The sequence below is a fragment of the Spermophilus citellus genome (genome assembly GCF_964194105.1).
Source record: "Spermophilus citellus genome assembly, chromosome: 5".
Lineage (NCBI taxonomy): Eukaryota > Metazoa > Chordata > Mammalia > Rodentia > Sciuridae > Spermophilus > Spermophilus citellus.
Window position 1 is genome coordinate 69,523,201 of NC_138186.1, and position 24,076 is coordinate 69,547,276.

Here is a 24,076-nt window from a genome sequence, read left to right on the forward strand (position 1 = left end):
ATGAACAATATTTCCTTCAACCTGAAAAATTCCCTTGCATTCCTGTGTAGACTGGCCTTCTCTCCACTCCAAATATTGAATACCCAATGATTTTTTTTTGTTTTCCCCATACTTTTTCCTTTTGAAGTATAAGGTACACATGTATGTCTACTTAAGGTATTTGACATTCACATGCATTATGTATCAGTAGTCCACTTCTTTGTATTATGGAGTGGTATTACACAGTATGGATGTGCTGTCCTTTCTTTATCCCCTCACCAGTTGACTGGATTATTTCTTATTTGGACCTACTACTACTAGAGCTGCTAAGAAATATTTGTAAGCAAGTCTTTGTATACTCCTACATTTTTATTTCTCTTGAGTAAATAGCTAGGAGCAGAAAGGCTGAGCAATTATTTTCCTTTATAGTATTTACATTTTTCAGATATCCTATTATTTTTCCATGGAAATTCAAATTTCTCTTGGCTCATCAGCTAACTTGGATGTGTGCATGTCTGATGCCCAGAGTGGCATTTACTAATTTGCCATTTCTGGTAAGGTGTGTATACCTTTGTAAGAGTAGGAGGAGTATGTGCCTCATAATAAAGGTGCTCCCTAGTATCCACCATTTCCCACTGCAGCTTTGTCTCCACACTGGTGACCTTAACCTTCACCTCTACCTCCTTGTACCTCTGGTTCTGAGAAATTTGTCTTCTAATAGTTGGAATTTATAATCGATAGGGTTCAGGGGAGACATTCAGCAGAACCTGGCCTGTTGTCCAAACCTGTAATTAACTGTTTTTTTTTTTTTATTAGCTACACATGACAGTATAATGATCTTGACAATTCACACTTTGAATCAAATGGGGTATAATTTCTCATTTTTCTGGTTGTACAGGTTGCAGAATCACACTGTCACCTATATACATACAGCAATAATAATGTCTATTTTATTCTGCTGCCCTTCCTATCCTCTCATCCCCTTCCCTCCCCTCCCATCACATCTCTCTACTGTAATTAACTGTTTTGTTCCCCTAAACCATGCTGAAGGACCAATGTGATATTATGTTCACCATGAATTATTTTTCTGTTTCCAAATTTTACTCCTCTACTTTATTCCTTTTCTGTCCTTACCTCTGATGTTGCAAAGTATTATAAGAAAACAGAGACAGAATTTCTAAAAATAATCACAAACCAAAAACTAGAGATCAAAATTTAAAAATATTTACAAGCTTGTTTGTTTTGGAACCGACAATTGGAGCCAGGGATGCTTAACCACTGAGCACATTCCCAGCCCCTTTTTTAAAATTAAAAAAAAATCGTAGTCATTGATGGACATTTATTTAATTTATTTATTTATATGCTGCACTGAAAATCAAACCCAGTACCTCACACATGCTAGGCAAGCACTCTACCACTGAGCTACAATCCCAGTTCTCCCTATCACTTTTTATTTTTTTCTTTTGAGACAGGGTCTCACTAAGATGCTTAGGGCCTTGCTAATTAGCTGAATCTGGCTTTAAACTCATGATCCTCCTGCCTGAGCTTCCCAAGTTAGGGAATATAGGCATGTGCCACCACACCCAGCTCACAAGTGTTGAATTTTGAAAAGGAAAAAGAAATTGAGTCAGTAGTGGGATCAAGGAAAACTTTTTTGTTTGTTTTTTGAAGTACTATCAAGTTTCTATACTAGTGGGGTTGGTTTTAGTAGAGATTACTTATTATGAAGAACAAAGGGAGATACTGAAGGACAGAATTCCTAAGAACTAGAGTGTAATTCAAATAAGTATCTGTGATGGTCTAAAGGTTTTTGCTCTGCCTCCCCCTCCAAATTCACATGTTAAAGTAATCACCAATGTGAGGGTATTAGAAGGCGAGACTTTTAAAAGGTGATGAAGGACAGAGTTTTCATGAGTGGGATTTTGAAAGATACCTGAGAGAGACCTCTTATTCCTTCCACCAAGTGAGGAAATAGTAAGAAGGTGCTGTCTACAAATATGAAAGTTTCACCTTGCCAGGCAGCAATCTTCAATTCTTTTATCTTGGGATTTTGCAGCCTCCAGAACTGTGAGAAATAAATTTCTGTTGTATACAAGCCACCCAGTTGGTGGCATTTTGCTACAGTGGCCCAAAACGGACTAACACAACATTCTTTTTTTTTTTTTTTATGAGAAGGTAGAAATGTCATCACAAGACAGAAAGTAGAAGACCTAACAGACATAGATGCAAAAATGTTTATAAGTTGATGGTATGAGAATGAAGAGTTTCATAACTGATATCTTAAGTTATTTCATGATTAACACCTTTCAATAAAAAAATATTTAAGATCATTGAAACTATGAAGGCAAGGTATGATGTGGAGGAATTTGAAAAATTGAAAAACATTATGTAATATTGATTTCAGTTTTCTTCTCTGACTCTCTTTTCTTTCAAGCTGCCCAAAACACCTTTTCCAAGTTTCCCAGCAGCCTACCCACTGCTGTATACTCAGACTGAATCTGAGCTGACATAACGACAGAACCTCAGTTGATCACTACCTTCTCTTTGCTATGTTTTCCTGTAGTCCTCTTAGAATTCTGTGTTCTGTGCTTCCTCAGTTTTTTTTTTATCTCACTTTTCATTACTGTTTCTTTGTCTTCTTTGATGGTTCATCTACTTCTTTCCAAAATATTAATGTTAGAGTAGCTAGGGATCTGTCCTTGGACTTCTCATTTCTGTCTGTATTTATTCTTTTCGTACTCTCACCCAGTCTCATGACAATTTTCAAATGTGTATCTTTGGTCCAGAATTCTCTTCCAAACTTTATTTCCATTTAGATTTATAATAAATGTCTCAAACTTAGTATGTGTAAAAATGAAATCTAGAGTTTAGATTTCCTTCTACAAAAATGTCCATATGCTTCCTTCCCATTCCCATTAAAAGAATTTCAATCTTTCATTTGTTCAAAGCCAGAAACTTTGCATCATGTTTTATTTCACTCTTTCACATTCTGCTTCCTTCTGTTACAAATCCTATGTTGTAGCTCCAAAATATCTGTAGAATATGATTATTTCATAGCTTCTGCACTAATAAGCCAGCACGAAGCTTTGCTAGATAACACAGAATGAATCCCTGTATGTTTGCCTCACTGTACTGCATTCTGTTTTCTTTTTTTCCCTAGTGCTTGGGATTGAACCCAGAGCTCTGAGAATGTTAGGCAAATATTCTACCACTGAGTTATATCCGAAAGCCCTTTCTGAGACAAGATTTCACTAAGTTGTCCAGGCTGGCCTTGAACTTGTGAGGCAACTTCCTCACTCTCCAAGATTAAGGCATGCACCACCATGCCAGTCACTACACTCCATTATTCAGGCAAATGGAGACCTCTCTTTCTGCTTTCTGATCATCATGTGAGCTGGTTCCTCTGCCATACTCTTCCACCATGATGTCCTACCTCACATCAGGCCCTGAGAAATGGAAACTGCTACCTATGGATTGAGACCTCAGAAACTGTGAACTCCTAAATAAATTTTTCCTCCTCTACAGTTGTTCTGGTCACGTCCTTTCATCACAGTAGTGAAAAATCTGACTAAAATACTTCTACTTAAAACCAGCAATGCCTACACATTCACTTAGAAAGAAAGACAAAGTCCTTACAGTTCCCAGAAGGACCTTATTATTAGGCCTCACAAAACATCCATGTTCTTTTTTCATTGTCTCTTTACTTACTCTGCTTTAGCCCTGGTAGCATTCTTGCTGTGTCTTGAATGTACCCAACATGATTCTACTGTCTTACTAGTATATTTAGTACTTTTAAAAATCAGTTTATTACATTTTAAAGTTACCAGTTTGCTCTAAAACTTTGCAAGATAAAATTTTATCTTCAAGAACATGGTGAGGTATTGTAGTTATCAGCTTTTCATCACTGTGACCAAAACACCCAATATGAACTATGTGGAGGAGAAACATGTACTTTGACTCACAGTTTCAGAGGTTGAGTTCATGGCTGACTGACGCTATTGCTTTGGGCTCAAGGTGGAGCTGGGCATTATAGCAGAAGGGCATGGCTGAGAACTACTGAATTTATGGAATCCAGGAAACAGAGTGGGGAGAAGGTGTCAGGGAGAAGACACAATCTGGATTGTAGAGCACAATCCTGGTGACCTACCACTAAACACCCACCACCTGCCTACAGTTATCATCCAGTTAGTTCATTCAAACTACAATGGACTGTTCAGGTTACAACCCTCAAAATTCAGTCAGTTACCTCTGAACATTTCTGCATTAACACAGGAGCTTTTGGATATGAGGCGAGAACACCTCATAACCAAACCATATTATTCCAGACTTGGCTCCCGAAAGATCATGTCTGTCTAACAATGCAAAATGCATTTAGTCCATCTTCAAATCTTCAAGAATCCCATAGTCATAACAATTCCAGCATCGCCCCAGATCAAAGTCTAAAAAGTCTCCTCTGAGACTCAAGGCAAATACTTGGCTATGAGCTCCTGTAAAAAAAGAAAGAAAAAAAAAACCAAGTTACATATATATCCAATGTAAAGTGGCATGAAATAAACATTCCTATTCCAAAAGGGAGGAATCAAGGCATAAAAAGAAGAGATGAGGCCAAAAATAAATCTGAAACTCAGGCAGAAAAACAGGTTCCAAAACTTTATGTACAACATCTAGGACACATGGTGGAAATATGTGTTCTCGAAAGGGCTTGGGAAATCCTTCCCTTTTGACCTTGAAAGTAGCAGTGATAATGGAAATAAGATCTTACCAGAGACGACATATGTTCTCAGTTTTTGTGTTTTTGCATGAGAGGTTTTCAAGAAAAATGTTTTTGACTTAGTAAAAGTATATAAAAGTTTATTAGAAGAGAAAGAAAGAGGAGGACCCTTAAGATAGAGAGCAGATACTCTCAGAGAGAAGAGTGATAACTCATTTCTTTGTGTCTCAGCTTTCATTAGGACAGGAGCAACATTGTTAGAAGATCCCACTCAAGTATCACTTCTTGGTTCTGTATCAACAGACTGTGTTAGCTAATAACCTAAGGGAAACTCTTGGACATCTGGGCCTGGCTGACCTGGCCAGGTCCTAACTGGAATTAGTTTTATAGAATTTATGGTCAGTGTGCTCCAGTCTTAATCATCCTGTTGTCCTGGGCCTGGGAATCTTTGGTCTGTATTATTTATGTAGGGTCTTGCAGAAGATGTCTTAGCAATTAGGCCCTTCTGAGAAAACATATATTTGTCCTTCCCTGAATTTATCCATATTTCTTTGGTTGTAAGGAAATAATTTATAGAGCTGAGATCATGCAAGGGGCCTGAAGTAGCTATCTAGTCAGAACTAGTGGTACCATTGAAGTAGATCTGATTTGCTCTGTGCTAAGTATTTTCTTAAACTCCTGATTGACTGCTTGTGTCTAACTGCTGCCTCACAGCAGAGCTCACATCCTCTCTCTTGGCCTGGCTTTCTCTCTGAAGCCAGCATCTTTTCTTAGCAAACAGTCCATGTTACTGGCATCTCTTAATTCCCGGGGCCTCCATTCAGCTTCAGTTTCACTTTCACAGCTTCACATGTCACTCTCTCAGGAGCATTCTGTAGGGACTCTGACTCTGCTACACTTTGCCTAGCCTCCCAGACCTTGCTTTGAAAGTTCAGTGATCTCTTAAATCTAGTATCCTTTATTCCTATAAAACCAGCACCATGTGAAATTTGCCACCAGCTTGCACAGTAATTGGGTCCCCTGGGACCACAGCTGCAATAGACTTTAAGTGCCTGAGTGACGGAGTAAAGTGAAATAGCTTCTTAGTTCCCCCTTTGCAAGAAGGATATCTCAACAATCTTTTCTCAAAAGATTTTTTCCTTTCTACATCCTTGAGTCTATATTTGGCGTGGTATTGAACATTTCTGAGAGACCCTCAAGACATCTTTGCTAGTGTCTCTGTGCAAAATACTTAGCATCTCTCTATTTACCATAATCTCTTTTACAACCATGCATTCAGCATCTCTCTATTTACCATAATCTCTTTTACAACCATGCATTCCTTACTACCAGTTTTCCACACACTTTTCTGGCCAAACTGCCTTTTAAAAATCCTTTAGCTCTGCTTTCTGCTCCCAATTCTTATAGTAAAATTGGCTACTGTTTTTCATTATATTGATCACCATCTAACATATAATTTACTTATTTATCATTTTACTCTTTATTTTTGCTTCTGCTAGAATATAAGTTCCCCAAGGGCAGAATAACTTTGTCTCTTTTGTTCATTAATAAGTCCTAAGGGTTTAAAACAGTGTCTGGCACATAGTAGATATGCAATAAATATTTAATAGATAAATTAATTGAATAGCCACCTAATTTCAGAAAGTGAACCTATAAAAGAAAATTTAGAGGTTTATCAGGAAGTAAGGAATGCACATTTGAAGTAGATAACCATTATTTTAAAATGAAATCAATGAGTATAATTGAGTTTCCAAAGAGGTGTTTTGCTTCTCAGGTATAATGGAGAAAAATGGATTATAAAGCCCAACTAGTGTTGTTGCTGTTATTTTGCAAGTTAATTTGTCACAAGAAAGGAGGGATGAGAAAAGGAAAAAAGGGACAATTTCAACATGATAAAATGAAATATATGCAAATTAAAAGATAATAAAACCAGAAGATGTCTTGTGAGGGTCAATTTTTAGAAGTCCCAATGAAGCAGATGCTGTATTAAGGCATCAGGAGTACCAGACAAATGGGGTTGTGGGTGGAGATAGAGTTCTGAGACAGGCACATCCGAAATTGCAGTTTAAGAGGTTTTCTATACCATCTGTGAAGGTAAAATCCAGCAATGGTTTTGGAAGTGGCTGATTGTAATGGAACGAATGAGGACATCTTTGGATTTGAGCAACTCAAAGATCTGAGAGAACAGAGATTTCTATGGGAATTTTAAAAGAGCCAAAATTATGAAAGAAACATGCTGAATGAATTATTGTGACCCATGAATTAACGTTATCAATAATAAGGGGGAAATCAACAGAAAACAAATAGGTTACAGCAATGGAAAGAATAATGAAGTGGTAAAGTTTGATTTTGTTTAATAAAATAATTTTTAAAGGTAAAGGAGGTTTAATATAGAAAAGAGGGAGTAAAGTTATAAAGTTATAAAGTCTTAATGGAAAATGAGGATAATTATTCAGAAATGCTAAATATTTTATTATTTATGAATTATTCAGAAGTATAATTATTTTTATTTTCATACAGACTTCTACAACTCTTCCAAAAGCAGCTGGTAGAGAAACCAAATATGTAAGTACTTTTATAACTATACATAATGCTTTTTAAGTGGATGTCAAGTGTCTATTTTGACAGGAACTCAACTACACAATAATTTAAATTCAACTAGTTGGTTTTTCCCTAAGTGGAAAATGAGGGGTAGGATGGTGTGATTGGCCCAGGTATGAAAAATCAGATTATGTCAGGGATAAAACATCAGAGTAAGCTTATCAAATAAATTCTGTCTTAAATGAAACCTAGTTTGATTAATTCAGCTGAATAAAACAGAACTGTAACACCTGCTTTCTGTCTGTTTAATTATCCAAACTTCATTTTTATTTTTTAATAGTTGTTGTGTTTGTTATAAAATGGTCAATTCGCATACTTGAAACATTAAGATTTGTCCATTTCCAATGGAATTCCCAATTTAGTCTACTGACTAGTTTGTTGTTTCCTGCATTTAAATTATTAACTAAATCAGTTTCTGTGTATAACAAAATAGTTGCGATAGACTGATAGTGGCTATGTACATATGAACTATACACTTAGTTCAAATGACCCTGGTGAACTGGATCTGAATGTGTCTTGGGCACAGGCACTTGGACACACCTACTGTCCCCATTCTTCACTCACCAGACAGAAACATATTACTCATGTACCCACTCTTGCATTTGAGCAAGCACATTTTAGTACAACTGTGATTGTCTTCCAATCAAGTGCTGAGTGTTCAGCCTAAAACAAAGCAGTAACCTGTTTCTTTAAATTATATATTAGTTTCCTAGTACATAGTTTTTGTCATCCTCCTCAAGAGTAAATAGTTATTAAATGTGATTTTGTGCCATGCCATCATTACAGTTTATATATTTGTGCCTTCATTTGAATCTCCCGAAGGCAAATAATGAACTCAGTGAAATTATTAAATGTTATCACATTTAGGAAATAATGTTTACAGGACGTGGGCAGGAACACTGCTTACAGCATTTCCTGGAAGCTTTCACTGCGACATTTCATTATTATTGGGAGCCCTTTGGAGTAATGCTTAAAAAAAGTGGAGGCATTTAGTAGGTTAGACCCAAGTGTATATCACAGATAACTGCCTGATTTGGGGTACATGGCTTATTTTACCTTGTGTCTGAAAAGTAGATACCTGCTGGAGATCTGTGTGTCACTAACTTTGTATAGATTCATAGATTAAGTTCAAAAGCAGGAATTGCACAGTTTACCAACTCCTGTAACCACAGAGGAGGTTGAACAAAGAGAAGAGTTGAAGTAGAGCCCAGGAAAAATGTCTGTCACATTTGAGCATATCCTCAGCAAATTAGCACTGACCATCCCAAAGCCTTATTCTTGAGGCTCATAAAAAGATTCATATATAGTACATGGAACATTACCAGTAAAAATGCTAGTTGGTATTTTTCTGTCTCCATTATTCAGTTTTCCATTTTTGTTCATTGATTCAACAAATATGTTTATTGAGGATCTGCCATGTACTGGTCACTGAGGAGTCACTGGGTTGAAAGGGACAAATACAATAATAAGGTCCTATTTCTGAAGCATATTTTCCAATGGAGGAGACAGATAGTATGCAATGAAAATAGAAAATGGGCAAGGTAATTTTCTTGTAGAAAGAAAGGAGAACTTTCTGATGGGATGTTAAAACAAACTTTCAAAGTTGTTAGTTTTCAATCTATTGGAATGTTCATAGGATTTACAATTTTCCTAGAACGATTGTAAAGGTTTCATTAAATAATAGGAAATTGTATAATGATTCATCCTTATGGGCTTTGGTTGAAAGGATGATTCCTCTCAAAACAAGGAAAGGAAGGAGGAAAATTAGAAAGAAAGTCACTGCAATACAATATTACTTTACTTCTTTTTTGAACATTTTGTGATATTTCACAGAATATGTTTTAAGATATAAGTAATCCATCTATTCAGATGAAAGACATACTTTTCTTCAATTCGTGGTGTGCTTGAATGATGGTTTTAAAGTAACTTAATTGATATTCTCCTAAGTGTAATATAAATAAAATTAGTATTATAAATAAAATTAACAATATATTGAATAGGTAGCAATTGTTAGGCTACTTGCAGTCAATTAATTTATCATCAATGTTTTGCTTCTTTTTAATGGGTACTAAATTAGTAAATGTTTTGAACTCTTATCTTGCAAATAAATCTCAGTTGTCTTATTTAAACCACAACCTTGTCATGTGAGGTGGGAGTTATCATCACAGAATTTCCATTTTACAGAGGGAGAAAACAAGCCTCAGAAATCGCAGACTAGGCAAAATACAACCTAGGTCTGCTCCATGACAAAACCTCTGCCATTGATGTTGTTGAGCTTATAGAAGCTGAGAATAGTTTGAGTTTTTAAAGACTTGTATCCATTAGTATAACTATTCTGGGTTTAAATTACATATTAATGCCTTATTAGGCATTAATCTAAACTTGGAATGAATACTATCTGGTCTTATTGACAATTAAAATGATAATACCTTTATGTTTTCAGGCTTTTAAATCACTTGCTTTCATGTTTATTAACTCATAATTTATCAGATAATATATGAGTGATTATTTCTCATAACAGTTTTAAGTAGTTTTTTTTTTACCCTCTGTAAAGGAATTATTTTTTAATTGAAATTTGTATTTTATTTTCTGTTTACTCTATCAGTTTTAGAAGGGAATCCTTTTTGGAAGGGATTCTTTTTCTCCATGTTATGAGGGCTTTTGTAAATGTTTATTATTTTCATTCACTGCTACCAGTTTAAATTCATTTCATTCATATAATTCAAAACCACAGTATGCTTTCTTAATAAAAAGCAACCTCAAAAAAAGAGAACTAATATTACTATTTATCAAAATACCCATGGTTGGAATCACATTCTATTGATAACAACTTATTCCATAAGTTCTCTGTATTTCATAAATTGCTTTTAAGTGCCAGGGAAATAAATGAGATAGGCTTATTAAATATTAGTATATAGGTAAGATCTCATTTTAATGAGCTCGAGGGACAGAAAATGTCATAATAATGAAAGTATGTTTCTTCCAAAATATCACAATATATTGAAAAATATGTCAAACTTTATTAAGAATATTTCCTGCTACATATACAGGTATTCAAAGAAGGTCATCTTCTCCAATTTAGCCAGCTCACACACTTCTCTTGTTGCTATGCTTGGAAATGTTGCTATGCTGGAGTGTTTCAGAGGCAAAGTACACTAATGCAGTCATAGATCTTAGGTGACTAAAATCCACCTCCATAGATCTGCCTCCATAGGATTAGGGTAGAGGTTTGATGAATTACACGAAGAGCTGTGTACAATTTAAGCAAGAAATTCCAGTCCGTGAACCAGTCTCACTTATTTATGTTTTCATTGTTCAGAAATTTTTCTGGAGTGTGTATGTATGTGAAAGGACTTGACAGGGGAATGAAAGAAAACTATCTGGGCTCTGCTAAGTGAGGAGGAAGAGCAGAGTTTGCATGTAAAACACTTTAGGCCTCCTTTCCTTTTCCTTATGGTGTTAGACTACCAAACATGAGTTGCAAGGAAAAGCATCTCAAGAAAATGGCCAAAGAAATTGGTTGTACTTTGTTTGCATCTGACATTATGGGAGATGAAGATGGTTTCACCCAAGCTAGCTTGGTACAGATGGTGGTCCTGTGTAGTAATTTATTTTTTAATGAATTTTAAATACTTACTTTTCCCCCTTAGTTCTTAACTCTTTTAGTTCTTTTTTTATTGGTTATTCAAAACATTACAAAGATTGCAGAATCACATCGGTTACACATCCACATTTTTACATAATGCCATAATAGTAACTGTTGTATTCTGCTACCTTTCCTATCCTCTTTTAGTTCTTATATAACCTTACTCTATATTTTCTTTGAAGTCAGAAAATTTATTTCCATAATTTTGACTGTTCTTTTAGTTTTTAATTCTTAAAAAATTGTGCTTCTATTTGTTTTTGATTGGTAATAATTAATATTGATAACAATTAATGTTTATGGGGTACAATGTGAGTTTTGATCTATGTATATGTTATACAAAGATTCAGTCAAGCTAACTAGCAAACCTATCACCTCTTCAATTTATCACTTTTGGTGATAATAATGTTTAAAACATATTTTAGTAATTTTGAAGCATTATTATTCATTGTGGCTACAATGCAGTGCAATAATTCATTGAACTTGTTCCTTCAGCCCAACTAAAACTCTGTACATCTTCCTTTCTCTCAAGCTCAATATCTTCTTTCTTTCCTCTTCTACCCATCACCTTTCCTGCCCCCAACCTCTGTTAATCACCTCCCCTGCCCAGTACACCTTATTACACAAGGTCATGAAGAAAAATGTTAAACAGTAACCTAATGTAAAGACAGAAGATCCTCCAAGTTATGGCATTCAGATTGACAGCAGCAAAAGAAATTAGAACTAGTGGGAAAGTATCTTCCAAAGATGAAAGATACCATTAGCTAGAATTCTGTGTCCTGTTGAACTCTCATGGGAGAATAAAGTGAAATAAAAACATTTTCAGATAAAAAAATGAAAGACAGTAAAATCTGAGAAAAACTATCAAAAAATTATTTCAGTAAGAAGGGAACTAAGGTGGTGAGAGAAGTGGGAAGTTAGCAATCAATGAACATCAAGTTTTTACTTGTATAACTGAAAAAAGTTCTTGTGATCTGCTGTACAATAGTATAACTATAGTCAATAATACTGTATTATTACAATTTTAATAAGAGGGTAGGTCTTTAGCTTAATGTTCTTATTAAAATAGAATAATATTTTTAAACAGTAAATTAAATTCAGATGAAGAATAAAATACAGGAATCAATGTTGAAGAAATGATATTAATATGCTGTTTAATAGTTTAAAACCAAATCATTTCCATTCTGAAGTCATGAAACTTAAGTTTCCTTTTTATGTAAAGAAAATTTAAGGAAAAAAAGTCTTTAAAAATTTGTATAAATGTCAACAATGTTCATATGTGTAAGTAAAATATAAAATAAAATAATTAAATATTAGGTAAACTTGAAGAATTTTTGATGGCATGTGATAGTACTTACATCAAGAGGGAAAAGCAGTATATTAAATACCATATTCACTCTGAATAAAATGTATAGAAAAATATTATAGGCAATGTACCAAATTGTTAAAAATCATTTCTTGTTAGCATGCTTTTATTTTTTCTTTATACTTTTCAAAGGCCTGCGTTACTTTAGTAATAAATAACTTCAAATATTTAAAGTATAGATATATTATTTTACTAAGTTATACTGTTTGTTTTGCAGGCAAATCTCTCATCACCATCCTCTACAGTGTCTGAGAGTCAACTGGTATGTATTTTCTTACAAAGTCATAGACCTACTTCTAAAAATTTTGATTTCTCAAGACAATTTTATCTGAGGGAAGATAAATTGAGAATAAATTTACTGTATATAAGTTTGTTCACATACTTGTCTATTAAAAATTTACTGATGTTTTAGTAAAGCCCCATGGTGGTTGTTTGGTCAGCAGACAAACTTACATAAAATCATACATAGACCTACTTGCCAGTGAATTATATTCAAGTTGTAGTGTTAGAAGGGGTTGGGTTGGAGAAAAAACACTACTGGAATTTACAGAAGAGAGTTCACCTCTTCATGAGGGAAATCCTGAAGGACTTGAGAGAAGGTCACAATTGAAAGCATAGGGTAACTTTTGGGTTTGTAGAAATGAGAAACAAAATTTCACACAGGAGGATTAGTATGTGGATGGTCTAGCCCAGTGCTGAGCAAAGCAAATACAATGTGACTTGATAAGTGTAAACCATGTAAGCAATTTAAAATTTTCTAGTAGTCATATTAAAAAATAAAAAGATAACATCAATTTCAATGATTTATTTATTTAATGCAAGATAAATTTTTGCATGGTGAGGGAAGTCTGTCTTTGAAATCTGTGTATTTTACATGTGTAAAGAATCTCAAACTAGTCACATTTTAAGACTTTCACAGCAGTGGCTGCATCAGGCAAAACAGATCCAAACTCTAGAATCTATTATTTGTTATAAAAATTAGATTAAAGAGGATAATTATCTCTTTTTAAATTTTTTCCATTTCTTATTCTTATAGTGATGAGCCAATTAAAATTATGAAATAAATTTCCTAGATATCATTTGTTAAAGATTATTTTTACATTTTCAAATTTTTATTGTCCAAAATATTATATGTTCCTGAACAATAGATATTTTCAGTAAAATTATTGAAAATTTCTAGTAAAGCAGTTTAATACTGACTTCTTCCCTTTTTCAAACAATTCTTTTGGTGTCCTGCCATAAAGGCAATATTTTTTATTTGTAAATTGAGAAATCATAAAAAGTATAGACTGATTCTGAAAATAGCATGTGTTTGTGTAATTTCGGTATCATTTGGGGGAACAGAGGGAAACAATAAGCTATACTTGAAAGAATGATAAATTGGGTATCAGAAAACCCAACTGATGCTTCTGCTCTAACCCTAACTACGGTTCTGACATTGGGTAAGTCACAAGAAATCAGAGTCTGGGTTTCAATTTTCTAGCTGAACCTGAGAGCATTCAGTTATGTCCTTTCCAGCCCTTCCAGGACTGTGATGAGAATCTATGGTTACTAACACAGCAAATGAAGGAGTTGCTATGGTAACAAGCACTGCAGTAGCATAATGAAGTTGAATAGCTCCCACTTTAGTATGGAAATATTACTAATTTTTAAAATAATGACATTTGTTGCTTGAGAGTAATGTATAGGAATCGAGAACATTTTGGACATTTTTTTATTAAATTCTATTCAGCAAAGTATAATAGAGACAAGTTGGTTGGTGAAATAAATGCGTGTGTATTAATACATGTAAATTCTTAGCTTAATACTTTAAGAAATTATTTCAAAGGAACAAATATGTATATATTTGTATATATACATATATACATATGTGTATATACATGATGATTTTGAGACATAGTGAAAACAACTCATTGTGAATTGAAAACAAATTATTTTTTTTCTTAATAAAATATTCCTGCACTTATGTTCTCAGGGAGGTGGGGCAGGGATAAAATGTTTTTGCTTTAACTTACTTTAATGATGATTTTTTTTTGCATTTACTTTAAACATTTTCTCTAATGAGTTCAAGGCAATTCTTAACCAAGTTTTAAATTAAATTTTAATCTCAAAATGTCCATGAGATATAGGTAGGTTTCTGAAGGAATTACTATCACTCTCTTCGATTGATATAATCATTTATTTCAATTATTTATCACTTTGATTTCTATATCATGACATTAAACCTGTATTCACACTTTTTGGGAATAAGATGTATCAGAGTGGAAATCATTAAATGCAATATTGTACATTACTCTTAAGAAATATAATTTATGAAGCTTTAATGGTTTTCATTTTTTATATATGAGTTTTCAGTATTTGCCATCATGAATGATGTTCAGGATTAAGTTCAAGATAACATGAATAAAAAAAGATGTCTTTGAAAAATAAAACTATGGGGCTAGGGATGTGGCTCAAGCGGTAATGCACTCGCCTGGCGTGAACGGGGCGCTGGATTCGATCCTCAGAACCACATAAAAATAAAATAAAAAAAGATGTTGTGTCCAACGAAAACTAAAAAAAAAATAAATATTAAAACAAATTCTCTCTTTAAAAAAAAGAAAAGAAAAAAAGCTATGATATACATACATATGTATTCATTTATATTTATATATGACTATATTCATAACACACATAAATAACATGATGGGGCAATTCTGATTAGCTATACATATCTTTTCTATATGTATGTATAGTATGATGTATAGTATGTTTGTATAGCACATAAAACAAAATTATTAGAAATGTATGATATAATAGAGTTAAATTACATAAGTAAATATAGTGATTTTATATAAAATAAGCAGTTTATATTAAAATTATTTGTCTTCTATTTTAGGGGAGAAGCATAGTAAATTGGCTGGAGTGAAAGTATATTAAATCAATATCATAGCACAAGCTCAATACAAATCTCAAATTATTTTTGAGATTTGGCTTTTTAAAGATGCAGTATATCATTTATTTCATGAGTTTTTTATTTTTCAACTTGGCTTACCTATTTGTTTGCTTTTATTGCAACCATGTCAATTCAATATTAGAAGGAAATAGGTCCAGGACACTAACTCTCAAAATATTTTCAATGTGAGTTTGAAGAGGAACACTTGCCTATCATGTATGAGGCATAGATAGGTTCAATCTCCACTATGGAAAAAAAAATCACAGTGTACTCTGGAAGCCAGATGATCAGGCTCTGGAGACAATTTCAGGGACCATTATGAATCTGGTTCACCAGTCTTAATTGTTCTTCTCTTAAACATCAATGCAGTAGATCACATCTGGAAAGAAATTTCCCACCTACAATCTAGAGGTTGGAATTACCATTCTGTCAACCTGGATGGGTTATTGTCAGTCTTACACTTCACAGTATATGAAGTTATCAATATAGTCCTGTAGACAAGGTAAAAGCATGGCTATATACAGGTAAAAGCAAAATATGTGTGTTATTATTGCACCTGAAATCTCTGAATTATGAAGAGGTAATATGAACAATCCTTTGACAAGAAAGAAATGGGGGCTCCCATAGTTTGAACAGATCATCCAGGGTCACAGTGTTAGTGCACATCTTTGTTCTGTGTGGCTTTCAAAGAGAAAGCAATATTGTTAATTTTAAACAATTCAAGGAGAATAAGAAAATACTGATGAGGAAGTTGGGAAATTGGGCCTTTGTGAAAGTATTACCTTTATTGAACACCTCCCATGTCTAGCTCTGCTGGCTGTTTTTTGCATTGCATGAAACATGATTAGTTAATGAAAAGGGGAAGTCTGAGGTCTGGCATCTATGGACAGTGTAGTTCTAGTATGTGAAAAAGAGTAAGATGAAAGGGAAGATCTAGGCTGTAGATAAAGCTTTTCTAATTCCCAAACAGAATCATCAAAATATTAAGAAAGGATGGTGAGGTCTCTTTTCTCTGCTCAAGAAGTCAAGTTAGGTTGGACAAGATGGGTAAGTTATGGTCTTCCTTAGCAACAGGGGAGCCCAATTTAGATGACATTTGGCTTTTGCTTTTGAAATTTCATGCCATTATGAATGTTCATTATTGTCCTGGATAGAATACTGAATGTAGAGAGTAAACAACAGTAGATATGAAAAAATAAGCGACATGGCTAAATACAGGTAAAAGCAAAATGCAACTTACTGGAACATTATAAAGAAGAGTACTTCAACTCACAGAGACTTTGTCCCTAGTTCTGAATGCCAGCTGATGTGTTCTGCTGTACTGAAGTATGAGTCATTCTTCTGAGAGTCCTTAAAGTCTCTGTTGTTTAGAATTTTCCACCCTGAAAGCTTTTGTGTAGAGCTGATGTCTTCTTCAAGCTCAAAGGCAGTTTCTCCTTGACCACTTTTACCCTGACATGACACACTTGAGAGCAACCTCATTTCTCATGTACGCCTCCTCAGGGTTGAGTCATGCCATTGTCTTTTCTTTAATCACTGAAATATTTCAATTAGGCCAGTCTGTTTTGTTGTATATTCCACAAAATGTTTCTTGAGCTCATGATTATTGAAATCCTTGTATGTTTATTTTTATACAACCACTATAGGGTAATTGTAAAACTTTTTCGAAAAAAAGAAACACACTGAATAGTCACTTTCCTTTAGATTATTTACAGTCAACATTCCATATTTATAAATGTAATGTGTGCATATGTATATATGTGTATGTATATATACACATATTTTTTGCCTTATAAGTTTCTTTTTTGATTTTATTTCTTTATAAAGCTCTGTCATGTATATTAGCTCATTGGATTCTCATAGCCACCTTGTGGTTTTTTTGGCAAAAAGTATTTTCATTATTCTGACAAAAAAAACAACAACCCTGAAGTGCAGATGTTTACATACCATGTCAATGATCTCATGATAATGGATGGCATAAAAGTCTTATTATTTTTTATTATTAGTTGTTCAAAACATTACAAAGCTCTTGACATATCATATTTCAAACATTTGATTCAAGCAGATTATGAACTCCCGTTTTTACCCCGTATACATATTGCAGATTCACATCGGTTCCACATCCACTTTTTTTACATACTGCCATACTAGTGTCTCTTGTATTCTGCTGCCCTTCCTATCCTCTACTATCCCCCCTCCCTTCCCCTCCCCTCTCTTCCCATCTTCTCTCTCTACCCCATCTACTGTAATTCATTTCTCTCTCTTGTTTTTTTCCCCTTTCCCCTCACTTCCTCTTATATGTAATTTTGTATAACTATGAGGGTCTCCTTCCATTTCCATGCAATTTCCCTTCTCTCTCTCTTTCCCTCCCCCCTCTCGACCCTGTTTAATGGTGATCTTCTTCTCATGCTCTTCCTCGGTATTCTGTTCTTAGTTGCTCTCATTATATCAAAGAAGACATTTGGCATTTGTTTTTTAGGGATTGGCTAGCTTCACTAGGCATAATCTGCTCTAGTGCCATCCATTTCCCTGCAAATTCCATGATTTTGTCATTTTTTAGTGCAGAGTAATACTCCATTGTGTATAGATGCCACATTTTTTTATCCATTTATTTATTGAAGGGCATCTAGGTTGGTTCCACAGTCTAGCTATTGTGAATTGTGCTGCTATGAACATCGATGTGGCAGTATCCCTGTAGTACGCTCTTTTAAGGTCTTCAGGGAATAGTCCGAGAAGGGCAATAGCTGGGTCAAATGATGGTTCCATTCCCAGCTTTCCCAGAATCTCCATACTGCATTCCAAATTGGCCTCACCAATTTGCAGTCCCACCAGCAATGTACAAGTGTACCCTTTTCCCAACATCCTTGCCAGCACTTGTTGTTTGACTTCACAATGGCTGCCAATCTTACTGGAGTGAGAATGGTATCTTAGGGTGGTTTTGATTTGCATTTCTCTGACTGCTAGAGATGGTGAGCATTTTTTCATGTACTTGTTGATTGATTGTGTGTCCTCCTCTGAGAAGTGTCTGTTCAGGTCCTTGGCCCATTTGTTGATTGGGTTATTTGTTATCTTATTGTTTATTTTTTTTGGGTTCTTTGTATACTCTGGATATTAGGGCTCTATCTGAAGTGTGAGGAGTAAAAATTTGTTCCCAGGATGTAGGTTCCCTATTTACCTCTCTTATTGTTTCTCTTGCTGAGAAAAAAACTTTAAAGATAAGAACCATAGGATCATCTCGATAGATGGAGAAAGAGCATTCGACAAAGTACAGCATCCTTTTATGTTCAAAACATTAGAAAAACTAGGAATAACAGGAACTTTCCTCGACATTGTAAAAGCTATCTATGCTAAGCCTCAGGCTAGCATCATTCTGAATGGAGAAAAATTGAAGGCATTCCCTCTAAAATCTGGAACAAGACAGGGATGCCCTCTATCACCACTTCTATTCAATATAGTTCTCAAAACACTGGCCAGACCAATTAGACAGACGAAAGAAATTAAAGGCATAAAAATAGGAAAAGAAGAACTTAAATTATCACTATTTGCAGACGACATGATTCTATACCTAGAAGACCCAAAAGGGTCTACAAAGAAACTACTAGAACTAATAAACGAATTCAGCAAAGTGGCAGTATATAAAATCAACACGCATAAATCAAAGGCATTTCTGTATATCAGCAACAAAACTTCTGAAATGGAAATGAGGAAAAACACCCCATTCACAATATCCTCAAAAAATATAAAATACTTGGGAATCAACCTAACAAAAGAGGTGAAAGATTTATACAATGAAAACTACAGAACCCTAAAGAGAGAAATAGAAGAAAATCTTAGAAGATGGAAAAAATATACCCTGTTCATGGATAGGCAGAACTAACATCATCAAAATGGCGATATTACCAAAAGTTCTCTATAGGTTTAATGCAATGCCAATCAAAATCCCAAAAGTCTTATTATTTTTTTCAATCTTGAGAGCTTAAACCATAGAATTTTGAGATATTTGAGGTATTTTTTTAATGGATAAAAAGCTTAAGTATTTGCTTCAAGCATATACTATTATTAATTTTAAAATAATTAGAGCCAATAAGTATTTATTAATTAAATGAGTGAGTCAGTGAAATAATTTGGCTCGTGCTTTTGTCTCTAGCCTTGTGTGATAGAATGCTTTTGAGTGTGTACAAGCTTTTTGCCATGGGAATTCTAAAGAAAAAAAAATGACATTGGAGAATGAAGACAAGACAGAAGCAAATGGATAAAAGAGAAAACCAGGGCACTTTTACAAACTCTGATCCATCGAATGAGTAGAATTTCTATCCAGGCTCATAGAACTTGCTGGATGCAGTTGTGTCACTTTCTTACTATTTCATTACATATCTTATCTTTCCAAAGGGAAAGCTGAGGTAAAAACAACAACAACAAAAACAAACAAACAAACAAACCCAAAAAAACAAATCTTGAATGCTGTCCCTATCTTTTTTTATCTCTTTTTACCCCATCACATCACCTTAGAGCTTACCACTATAGTCATAGGCAATTAAAAACATCAGCCCACTAGTTGAAGTTACTAATTTAAGAAAAATGTTGTTCTAAGAAGCCATTATTTTAAAATATTGATGGTGAATTTACTAGATCAGTGCTGGCAGTCAGTCTTTTACTCTGGTCTCCAGTCAGAGGTAGTACCAGTTTACCATCATAGAATTATGATTATAAGTTCCCAAGAATGAGAAAAAAAGATCTACTTTTACAGTACCCTTAGTAGCAGTGTTCAATGTAAGTGTGTATATGATGGATCCTGAACCCAAGCAAACAGTAGGCTTATACTAGTGTTCTGCAGCTCATTAAAACCTGCTCCTGAGCCCCAGAACTGTACTCAGTCTAGCTCTTAGGCTTTTTCTCCTAACAATAGAGTCATATATGATCTCTTTAACCCCACTCCACTCTTCAGTCTTGAATTCCTCCACAAATATACATCATTGTCTTTTGGAGCTGAGTTTTGTTGCTTACCACCTGTGAACAGAAGGAGGATGACAAAAGTTTTTTTTTTTTTTTTCTTAAACGAGATTAAAATCTTGTCAAGTCTGGCCTTGACTTTCTCTGTCTCTCAGAGGTGATGACTTCAGTCTTCCACACTTATCTCTGAAGGGGGAGCACACCAACTCACTTTCTTTCTCTGCTCTTTATTTGTGAAGGGCAATGAGAATCGTCTATATTGCCAAGACCTTCTTCCTGGGTTTTACTGTAATCAGAAAGTCAATAAATGCAGGAAAAATAATGGGACACTCCAAGTTGTCAATCTGTAACTCTTACAGCCTTCTTATTAGATAACAACCAGTGTAATAGGCTTCTGTCTATCCATTAATTTATTTATTCTGCAAATATTTATGAAGATCTACTAGGTGCCAGGTATGATCCTAGGTATTGGGGCTTTAAAAGTGAATAAAACAAAGATTTGTGACAATGAGTACAAAAACAATCTGTCAGATGGTGGCAAAGGCTCTAGGAAAAAAAAACCAGGCATGTAAAGGGGTGGGGGATTGCTATTTTATATGCATCACTGGGAAAGACCTGCTCAATAAGGTGAAGAGACTGAAGAGGAGAGAAAGGGGGACCCGGAAATGAATAAAAACATTCCAGACACAGGGAAGAACAAGCACAAAGTCCAGGAGAAGGGAGTATCACAGTGTGTGAGCTACAGTGAAGAGAAGGAGGGACAACAGGGAGCTGGTAGGACCTCAGGCTGGAAATGGAGGGGCTGGTTGTGGACAGGAACAATCAGGTTATATGGCACCTTGTAGGTAGTGCAAGGGTTTTGGACTTCACTCTGAGTGATAAGGGGAAGCCTGGGGGAGTTTGAGAATTCAGGTTACATGGTTTGACCTGAAATTAAGTACATCACTTAAGAGATGAATGACATGATGTGACCCATACTATAGTCATTTTGTGATTTATTCAACTAGGTTGTAAAGCCTTTGAGAACAAGAGTTGAATCTTATTTATCTCAGTAGATATTATAGTTTATGACATAGACTAGGTCTCAATTGCAAAATGACACTGGAGAGCATCTGACAGAGATGTGCTTCAGAGTTGCAAATCAATTCCTTTGTCTTGGAGGCACTTCAAAAATGATTATGCCCAGTGTGAATCAGTTCTCAGTAAGTTCATCACAATGAATTGATATCTTTCATTGGAAGAATACTATTGTTTTTTTTCTGTGCCCTATTTATTAAATATGAGAGTAGGTTCTTTAAAAAAAATCCTCTTAAGCTGGAAAGAAAATTATGGAATAACTTTCCTGACATGATTAAACAGAACATTATGTCATGACTCTAGTTCTTCTACAAACGCTAAAGCAGATGAAAATGAAAAATGGCTATTTGGGGGCTAGTTAAGTTGTAATAATATTGGGCAATGACAATCTTATAGTAACTCTTTTTTTATAGACTCTTCTAACTTGATCAATCTAATATCCTTTATATTCATATGGATACAAATTTTTTGAAGGGTTGCTCTTTTTTAATTTTTAATTTGTTTTAATTAGTTATACATGAAAGTAGAATACATTTATGCACTTTGATGTATCATACATAGATGGAATATAATTTCTCATTTTTCTGAGTGTACATGTTGCAGAATCGTATTGGTCATTCAGTCACATAGATACATACAGTAATAATGTCTGTTTCATTCTATTACCTTTCCTATCACCAAATCCTTCTCCTCCCCTCCTATCACTTCCCTCTACCTAATGTAAGGTAATGCTATTCTTCCCTAGTGCCCCCGCCCCTAGCCTTATTGTGGATTAGCATCCGAATATTAGAGAAAACATTAGGCCTTTGGTTTTGTAGAATTGGCTTGTTTCACTTAGCATGATATTGCCCAACTCCAACCATTTACTGGCAAATGCCATAATTTAACTCTTCTTTAAAGCTGAGTAATATTCCATTGAGTATATATACCACATTTTCTTTATCCATTCATCTGTTGAGGGACACCTAGGTTAGTTCCATAGTCTAGCTATTGTGAATTGGGCTGCTATAAACATTGATGTGGCTGCAAATTTAACAAATCAGATTTGCCAAAATCCAAGTAGCACTTCAAGAGAACATCTACTAGAAGTTCAAAGATAACAGGTAATTATGCAAAGAATGCAGTGTAGATTAGAAATTAATAAAGGACAGTTTATTCTAAAGCCTTACTTTCTGTCTGGAGGCAGAAGACCAAAGAAATAGAATCTTTAGGATGGTAACCCAGGAAAGATCTATATCTAGGTAAACAGCACATTTTAATGGTATGAACTCCAGTACAAGGCCTTTTAATTTTTAATGTGCACACGAATCACTTAGGAATTTATTAAAATGCATATTCTCTTTCAGTTGGTCTAGTATGGGACCTGAGATTTGACACTGCTGGCCTACAGACCCCATTTAGAGTGGAAAGGTACTAGCAGACAGCTCTTTTTTTGGAAAGAAGCATTAGTTTACTGTGTGTTGCAATTTAGGCTTTAGCAAATATACATTACATGACCATTTGACACTGAGGAACAAGGTATTAGGAAGAACAGAAAGGAAGCTAATATTCCAAAATAGCCTTATGTGTGCCAGCAATTGAACCAGTTTTTTCATAGTCCTATTTTATAAACTTTCTAAAATGTGCTTTGAGACTATTATGAATTTGAATATGTAGAAATAAACCATATGCAATAATTCTATATGGTTATGATCCCTGAGGGGGCAAGACAATAAGGAATAAAATGTATCACTATCTATTATTAAAAGACAAAATCATGGAGTAGAATTATAACCCTTTAGCAGTAAGTCTAGACATGTCAAATGGCTTTCCTAAGATCATACAGTCTATTAACTGCATTTTAAAACCTGACATCTGGTCTTTGATATTCTCTCCCTACCAATATCATGCTACTGCTTAGGAGTAGATTTTTACCAAATCCAGGGAGACATCAGTGTAAATTTTGATGTCTTGGCCACATGTTAATAGTCTTAATAAGGTGGAGTAGGTTGTGTGTGTGCATGTATATGCATAAAGCAGGCAGGTGGATGAACGGATGAATGAATTTGTATATTCATAAGGACTTAAAATCTTCTGAGGGTCCACAGTGCTCTGTAAATATTTAGGAAGTCTGGTAAAAAGAAAATTAAAATGACGTAGAAAAAGGCAACAGTGGCTACAATCAAGGATATGGCAGTTGGCAGTGAAAATAAGCAGAAGCAATGAATTTAAAAGGAAACAAAAGTATAAAAATATGAGGCTTTGCTATTTGAACAACAGAAGTTTTAAAGAGCTGCCTATCTCAAAATGGGCCAAGTTTCTATCTCTACTATTCTCTCTCTCTCTCTCCACTTTGGAATAATTAAAATCACAAGTTTGACAATCAAACCAGACCTTGATTTAAACTTTGACTTCACATATTAACGACATGACTTTGATGTGTGACTTATGGTCTTTAACTTCACACAGAGTTTATAAGGATTAATAAGCATGTAGAACAAGAGCAACGTGCAGAGGCTTCTATGAACATGATTTGCTGTGTTCTGTGCTTTGTGGAGGATGCATGATTCAATTTCTAACGAGAGAGAGAGAGAGAGAGAGAGAGAGAAGAGTTGAGCTTGGAATTTATAGTAAAAGGTCATATGAAGGGAAGCATAAACAAAGTGAAAGGCAAACTATATCTAGTCTTCTTTTGTCTTAGCTGACTTCCATGACTATGAAATACTAACTAATATACCAATGAGTTAAGGTACAGAAGCAAAACAAGACTAAGAAAAGAGGCAATAATAGAACTCAATAATCAGGGCAACTGTATGAAGACCAATGTAGGATGAG

General features: G+C 34.6%; 1 protein-coding gene across 21 annotated transcripts in view; it reads left to right on the top strand.

The window, feature by feature from the left end:
• The window catches only part of MLIP (muscular LMNA interacting protein), a 232,839-nt gene that overhangs the window by 148,134 nt on the left and 60,629 nt on the right, over positions 1-24,076 (top strand). For all 21 annotated transcript variants that reach the window (XM_081295746.1, XM_081295744.1, XM_081295758.1 and 18 more), the window contains 2 exons: positions 7,211-7,255; positions 12,518-12,562. In XM_081295746.1, the coding sequence (XP_081151872.1) occupies positions 7,211-7,255; positions 12,518-12,562 (90 nt within the window). The remainder of the gene's footprint in view (positions 1-7,210; positions 7,256-12,517; positions 12,563-24,076) is intronic.